We start from the raw sequence: 8,294 nt of genomic DNA, 5'->3' as shown, positions 1-8,294 counted from the left end.
AAAGAGGAATTCTACCCATGCTTTACAGACATAAAAACTCAAGGATAAAAAACTTGAAGTATTTTCCCAAGATGAAATTGCTACCCAAAGGAAAAACCGGGCACTGAACTGAGTTCTCTGACAACAACATTTCACATTCTAATAAATATCATGCAAGACATTTTCTTCAAAGAATGAAATTTCAGTAGCATGAAACCTATTGCCCCCTCTCCTCTATGAATTCTCTGCTAGCAGTTAGACAAGAGCAAGATTTTGTAAATACGTGCATGGACAGATCATAAGGTACGTGGGGTAGTTAAATTCAGATTAGCAAATTTCTGCTGTGCACTGCTCCACAAGTGTGACTCCAAAATTTTCATTGCACTCCACATTGAATTCCCAATACATTGCATAACAGAAGGTTTGCCACTGGCTTAGGCTTGGAGACATTCCGTTGTTCATGAATTAGGGTCTCCCATATGTCAAGTCGGATGCAAACGCCAAATCTGACACCTCTGGTTCATATATTGCCTTTGCAGGTGTTCACATCTGGCTAAGAACAAGTGAGAATGAGAACTCCTGCAACAGCAGTACAAAAAGCAGAAACAAAAGAAAAGGAAGATCTCAACCTCCAAAACGCAGACTCTCAATCCTTATTAATTCTCAAAGCAATAGTAATTTCCTATATCACTTTCTAAATGACATTTGACTTGATATTTGCTGAGAACTATCAGGAAACTTTTCAAAGTCACATAGTTCAAAAAAGCCCTGGTGACATTTTTTGAAGGGACCTTATTTCCAATTTTACTTTCAAATTCATAAAAAACACCTAAAATGTGAGGAAGAACTTTATATCAGTGAGAAAAAGCCTGATTTCTAACATTTCCTCAACCCTGATATTGACGGTAATTCTATATATTTGAGGAAATATCATTTACAGTGGCACTGCCAGAATTACGTGGGCAGCTACAAGAATGAAGCAACATGGTTATGATTATTTTAAGATCAAATATTATAAGAATGATTGAAAATAAAAAGTCTGATCATGGTTATTGTGAGGAATCTTGCAAATTTCTCAACACTGAAGGGTTTTACACTGTACTCTTCTTGTTTCAATAAAATTTTCATGGTGCCTGTTTTTCAGCTGAGTCACTTTTACCTACAGGCAATGTAAGCAGGTTATAGAATATGTATCTAGACAAAAACATCAACTTCTCCATCTTTTCAAGCCTATTTTTCCCCAGGTTTAATTACAGTACATGGATTCACAATGTTATATGTAGCTGCAAAGGAAGGAAATGAAACGAAACACTGGGAGGTCAGTATTTCCATATAAAACCTTAATCCAAGACTAACTTACACTAGTTAGGAGCGCTCCCACTAGTTAAAAAATGCAAAACTTGAAAATCACTGTTATTCAAAGATCCATGTACCAACCAAAGTCAACCCCTGGACTCTCCAGCGGTGCTGATTCCTCTGACCCAGCTCCGCCCAGTCATACAGAGGATGACAAACATTGCTCGTGGGCTTGCCACAGAGCTGGGCAGGGATATTTTGGGTAGAATGCATGACATATTCTCAAGTCTGAGTTCAAAAAACCCCCAGAATTTTCACACTGTTGGTGGCTGAAGGTCCTACATCCTGGACTCATGGATCTCTGAAGGAAAGGACCACCATTCTCCCCACAAACACATGGAAAGCAAAGCCCCTCCAGTGCAGCCAAACTGCTGTGCAGGAGAAGCCAAGAGTGGCCCACTGTAGTTTACCAAAGGCTGTGCTGAGGGCTTCCCTTCATGCAAACTGAGCAGCCTAGAACTCCCTTTTGAACCTATAAATCCTTTTTCAGCAACCAAACAGGGTAAGGGAGAAAGACAGCAGGATAAGGGTGAAAGACACAGAGCACTTACTTTATTCTTCTGAGAAAGTACAAGTTTTCCATCTGTTTTCATCTTTTTTTAATGTATCAATGGACACAGCACTCTTTTGAGATATAAGAGGTCGACCCTGTCTCTTCCTAGTTCTTTATCATTTGCCAAAAAACCTCCTATCATATTACAGCTGGTGCATCACACCCCTTCTGGCTGAAAAGGGCTGATTTGAAGGGCCTCAGACAGCCCAAAAAAAAGGGAAACATGACAGCAAAGCCTAGTGACAAAGCCCAGGCTCCATTGCTCCCACCCCAAAGCATATAGATCCTAAATTGTTATCTTGTGTTGCAAAATCCCCTATCTAGTGCCTACAGAGGAGTTGCACAGACACACAACTATTTGTAGGGCACCAGGCAGAGGTTGCCAGACATTGCAAGGAATTTTGTTGGATCTTTGTGCAACATGCAAAGGGAATGTGCTGTCTGTGCATACTACACTGCAAAAACTGGCTTTCTATAAAACAGATCTGTTAAGCAGGCAATATTTGGTGTTACCAGAAACCCAGCAGGCCCCCTAAAGAGAAAAACACCCTTCCAGTGGCTCACCAGGTGTTGCAGTCCTTAGTCACTGTCTCTCCCTTGGAATATTCTCTTCCATTGTGGAAGCACGGGCACCTCTCAGGAGCAACACATTTGTTTTCATGTCGCACCTAAGCAGAAAATATAATTTGTCACCACACGGGGCTGTTGGTACATGGCCATATGCAGGGTGAGCAAGCAGCCAGGAGCAAGCACAGAATGTGTGGGTGAAAAATAAAAGGTTGAAAAGAATAAAAGAAAGGATGAAGGCTATCCAAGGTAAGAAAGGTACAGTACTACTAATACTTTTACCCATTAACAAAAATAGAGCTGTAGGTACATAAATCACAGTCTTATGGGTACACAAATCACAGCTTGCTCCCACCATCTCGAGCTGCTGGGAGAATAGATGACATTATAGCAGAACATCACAATGAGAAGGTTCAGGATGCAGTGAGGATAAAACCAGGCTAACCTGAATATGGAGAGCATATTATAGGTGAATAGCTTCTCACACACAACAAACTGGGAAAGGGCCTACTAGAAAAGCAGGCAAAGGGCCTAGATGGACTAAAAATGGGAATAGGAACACTGAGGAGGAGACCAGAAGACACAGCACCTGACCTACCCACGTGCAAATGCAGGTGCTGTTGCTACAGACAACAGCCCCTTAACGAAGCCAATCCTCTATCAACTCGCCTCTGAAAATTGCAGTAATCACTCATTTTCTTTCAAATCCCTATTTATTTCCTGGAAGACAGGATAAATATCAGTCCACTTGAGGTATTATTCTGCTCTCTCTGCAGCAGGCCCTGTTGCTGGGAAATAGGACATTATGTTCTACCCATATTTTCAGTTTCACCCTTCTGATCTGAGTTTGTATGACAACAAATCATTTGTCCCACTTAAACAAAAAAAAGAAACAAAAACAAACCAAAAAGCTACAACCAAAGTAAAACAAGTAATGCCTTTAGACTATTCCGTTTTTCCATTCCTTTTCTGTTTTCTTTTTCTGTGATTACTTTCCATTTTGAAGACCCCCAGTTTTAGAGAATCAAACACAACCAAAGCTGGCTGTGCTGACTTTTCACTCAATAGCAGTTCTGGCAAAGCCAGGATAGGTTTGGCTCTTGTTTCATGGAATACCTAAATGGAGAGCCCTTCCCCTTCTTCTCATTCAAAAGTCACAAAATATCACCTTCCCACTTTAAACTCTCTCTGCAAAATCATTAAAATAGTTTATTTTTTACCATTAAATATGGGCCAGTGAGATCAATGTAGTCTGAATGCCAGGTTAATAAAGAAGAACAGCTTTGCCTTTTCCTATGGGGACCTAGAACTGCCACATGGAGCAACTCATAAAAAAAGATTTCACAGCCCAGAGACCCTTCCTTCATACACAGCTCCATGTGTACTGTGGCTTATGGAGAGCTGCATTATGCCAAATAAAATCGCTTCCATAGAAGCAAGATGGAAACAAAGAAATGCTTTTCTAGATAATGGAGCGGCAGCTCTGCCTTCACCTTTACAAAGGATGGTGAGAAAACAATCCAGAGAAAACCAGAAAGAAGAGTTTAATACCTTCTTTCCTTCCTTTCTGGTGGCATTTAGGAAAAAAGCAGGAACATGACCTCACACTCGTGGCTACATTTCTTAATTTTTGCAGAGTGTTCAGCAAAACAGTTCACAATACACTTGAGGGCTTGCCTCTGGATACAAAACTTGGGATTAGACATCTGGTCAGTAAAAGGAGAATTAGAACCTCTTCTCCTTGCTCCCTAAAAACTGGTATAAATTGGTATCTGTATTTCTATCACAATTAGAGCAACAGCTGCTAATCTACCACTAAAGAGGGAAGAGCACCTTGTCTGAACACCAGAGTGGGTGGGTGAGATTCAGCAAGCAGGACATAAAAACCCAAAGCAGACTTTGACCAGAAGAACAATCATTTTCTCTGCAAAACCCAATGAATTATGATTTTGTTATCAGTTACACACAATCCACTGGGCCTGTTAACACCCCATCCAAAAGCTGGGGCACATGTGGCAGCCTGATGCCATGCTGCACTACAAGGACCATGTGGTACACTACAAGGCCAGGAGCACTATTCACAAGCAGCTGGATTTTCTGTGGAAGTCTCTCAATCCATCAATAGACTGCAGTTAATACAGGAGATTTAGCAGCCCTGAGTGCTTGAGATGACAGGAGGCAGCAGCACTGGGGAGGCAACCATGAAAAGACATAGGTTTGTAATGAAAACAGCTGCTGTTTGCACCATTAAATGCCCTTAGGATTACAAGTGGGTGGCTAACAGCTAAGGATTCTCCCATTACTTGGGGATCAAACAGAAATGTCCATCATTTCCTTGCTCTGTCTTATTAATTGCTAAACCTTAAAAAATCTTGAAAAAGGAAGGACAATTTACAGGTTTCAGAACCTTTAAGACTCTCCTTATCCACACTCATAAGAGGTGATTGTCCATTCTGCTCTGCGCTGGTGCAACCTCACCTTGAGTCCTGGAGGCAGTTTTGGGAAGCACAATATAACAATCTAAAGCTGTTAGAGAGTGTCCAAAGGAGGTTACAAAGATGGTGAAGGGCCTGGAGGGGAAGCCACATGAGGAGTGGCTGAGGGCCCTTGGTCTGTTAGGCTGGAGGAGAATGAGGTCAGAGCCCACAGCAGTTCTGCAGCTTCCTCACCTGGGGAAGCGGAGGGGCAGGCACTGATCTCTGCTCTGTGTGACCAGGGACAGGACCTGAGGGAACGGCTGGAGCTGTGTCAGGGGAGGAGTTAAGTTGGATTTTCGGAAGTTTTGTTCCCCCAGAGGGTGGTGGGGCACTGAACAGGCTCCCCAGGGAATGGGCACGGCCCCAAGGCTGCCAGAGCTCCAGGAGTGTGTGGATGCTCTCAGGGATGCACAGGGTGGGATTGTTGGGGTGTCTGCAGGGCCAGGAGCTGGGCTGGATGATCCTTCTGGGTCCCCTCCAAGTCAGGAGATTCTGTGGTCCTGAAATCCAACTCAATGAGCCTAAACTTTGAACTCTCTTGGTCAACACAATTTGATGAGTATCCCTCTGTCAAGGGAAGCTCAGACATGGCTCTGTTCCACCTGGCACACCTGTGGATTTCAGTGGAAAGTCAGCCAAAGGTATAAAGGAATGTGGCATTAAGTAAAGGAAGTGGGTCAGATTAGAACCCAATAGCTAACAGGCTTTAGAATAAGAGACTGGTTTGGAGTAGAAGGGACCTTAAAGATCATCCAGCTCCATGAAGAGGGACACCTTCCACCAGACCAGGTGTCTCAGAGCCCCATCCAACCTGGCCTTGGACACTCCCAGGGGTGGGGCATCCACAGCTTCTCTGGGCAACCTGTGCCAGGGCCTCAGCACCCTCACAGGGAACAATTTCTTTCATAAATGTTTCCTTTAACTAAAACAGCCTCTCACCCTTACAGTGCAAACAAAGACAAGTCAAAAACATGTTAGGACATCAAAATGTGCTGGTCTACACCTGACTTCTCTTTCTTATGCTAGCTGTATGGCTCTGATATTTATTTGACATGCCCACCTCCTCATGAAGATATTGTAATATCGGATAAGCCCACACTGAAAAACATACAACAGAGAAATCAAAATAGTCTGGCAAATTTCAGTTGAAAACAGTTAGCAAGCAGACAAAACAATCTTCCAAACTTTCCTGGTTAAGATGTTTAGGGTTTGTATTTTTTTTCCTTTTTCTACTAACGTATCAAAGTTTTAGAAATAGTTTTATTTCAGCAGTCAGAATGCAATAAAATATTTCATTTAAATTTTAAACCTTAATTTTGTGTCAGTCACTGGGAATGGAAAGAAACTAATTTTCTACTTTTGGAGTGTCTGGATTTTGTGCTCTCTGATTGTTCTTCTCCTCTCTTTCCCCAGAAAGGTGCTCAACACTCCATTTGTATATTTATTAATATTTTCCAATGGGAAAAACCTGAAGTGCAGTAAACTAATCTGAGAAAGCATATTTTTCCCCACACTTCTGCACATATGTTATGATTTCTCTTTTCTGCTCTGCAAAAGGGTGACAAGTATTGAGAATTTCCCACCTTCCAGATAATCAAAGACAGAAGAAGAAAAATTATTTTTATGACATATTGAACATTTTTATTTGCTAGAACTCAAAACAATGTAAAATACTAAGTCAAGATGAACTGGACAACTTATTTTTCAGTTGAAAGAAATTAGGTTTTGTCTTCAAGCTAATAAGTTATCCATGAACATTGATAACTTTCATGTGCTACTGTACCACAAAAGAAAAAAAAATCTTCAGTAAGAAGGTACAATTTCTCCCAGAATGATGATATGTGCTAATATTTATGGGAACACATGTTGAGTAATCTGTTACTCCCCACAGACCTTCCTGCAAACAGCAGCTCACCTCTGTGAGTTCTTGTAAATTAGGCAGGATTACAGAACACCAATAAGGGAGACTGACCAGTAAAATGGTTATTCCTTTTTCCAGTCCCTTTATTGCTCACCTCTGTTGGTATAAGCCTGGAAAACACAGACTTTGATTTGACTTTGCAGAGCTTTGCCTGTGTTCCCAGAGTCTGTGTTAGAAAAGGACAGGATGGAAAGGAGATCCTGGTCACCATCCCAAATCCTTCTCTAGTGGGGAAGCACAAAGCCTCATTGCAGAGTGCAGAAATAAGAAAAAAAGGCACTCCCAAACCTCATCCCATTGGGTGAGGAGGAGGAAACTGCTCTTTGACAATGAGCTGGCAGGTAACTGTGGAGCCAGGAATCAAACACTGGGCAAAGGGGACACACCTGAAGGGAGACTGGGCTTGATCTTGTCTTTGCATGGCAGTGGCTACAAGATCATCTCTACATGGGCTTCTCCTGTCGTGGCTTTGGTGCATCTTGTGATTTTTACTCTCTGCCAGAAGCGAAGCAGAACAAGTAATTCCAGGCTGAGTTTAGTGAAGATTAAACCATACTGTCATCTAGTGGAGAGAGAACTTATTTTACTAGTAGTTTTCAAAAATTACTGAGCCTGATCCTACAATCCAAAACCTGACAAACCACCTTGTTGAATTCAGGGGTGTATTTCACATCACTGCAAAGTCAGCTGGAGTTTCCAATTCCAAAAGGCCAAAGACTGCTCTGGTGCCAACAATTTTATGAAACAATTGTTTGTTCCAACTTACTGAAAAAGAATATAAAATACTGTAGCAAACATGAAGGTTAATTACTGTGAGGTTTTTTCCTGTGGAGTGGTTATCATAGTTGGTTTTCCACAATTATGTCAAAAGTGTACTATTACCATATCCCAGAACTGAAACCAAAAATCTCAAGCTCCTTCACCAAATCAAAGGTCTGAATGTTAGATGCAAAGAAAAACCTGTTCACCCTTGGGCTCTTGGAATTTTACAAGTACACAAGCTTTTCTAAGTTTTCTTATCTCACTATTATTTAGGAATATTTTTCAGTTAAAGGACAGACATTTATAGACTGAAATATGAAAAGAAGCAACACTTCATTTTTAAAATAGCAGTGGAAATTTATGGGTGACTTCAGATTCTGTTCTGTCTTTTTCACCTCCAAGACATTTCACAAGCCTGGGCTTTTGTCTAGAGCTGGCATTTTATTCTGGAGTAGAATCTATTTATATAAATGTGTGTTTATCAGCAAAATACAGTAGCAATGTTCAAAATATGTTTATATTAATACTAGAAATTACTGTCTAATGAGAACTCGGGGGAACTGTTTTTCTAGTAAGATAATTGATGGAATTTGGGGGTAGAAAACACTTAAAATAATGATGAAATTTGAGGGTTACAGTGGGAAATAACCCTGGACTCCAGAAAGCCTCTTTTCGGGGG

The 8,294-nt window shown here is 41.3% G+C and overlaps 1 protein-coding gene across 1 annotated transcript in view; it reads right to left on the bottom strand.

Annotated features, from left to right (window-relative positions):
• Window positions 1–8,294, bottom strand: part of VWF (von Willebrand factor) — a 123,851-nt gene that overhangs the window by 70,033 nt on the left and 45,524 nt on the right. The window contains exon 19 of the mRNA XM_008638545.2: window positions 2,453–2,556. Coding sequence (XP_008636767.1) covers window positions 2,453–2,556 — 104 coding nt within the window. The remainder of the gene's footprint in view (window positions 1–2,452; window positions 2,557–8,294) is intronic.

The sequence above is a fragment of the Corvus brachyrhynchos genome, unplaced genomic scaffold (assembly GCF_000691975.1).
Source record: "Corvus brachyrhynchos isolate BGI_N302 unplaced genomic scaffold, ASM69197v1 scaffold317, whole genome shotgun sequence".
Classification (NCBI taxonomy): Eukaryota; Metazoa; Chordata; class Aves; order Passeriformes; family Corvidae; genus Corvus; species Corvus brachyrhynchos.
The sequence above is the reverse complement of the archived record's forward strand: the minus strand, read 5'-3'. Positions and strand labels throughout refer to the sequence as shown.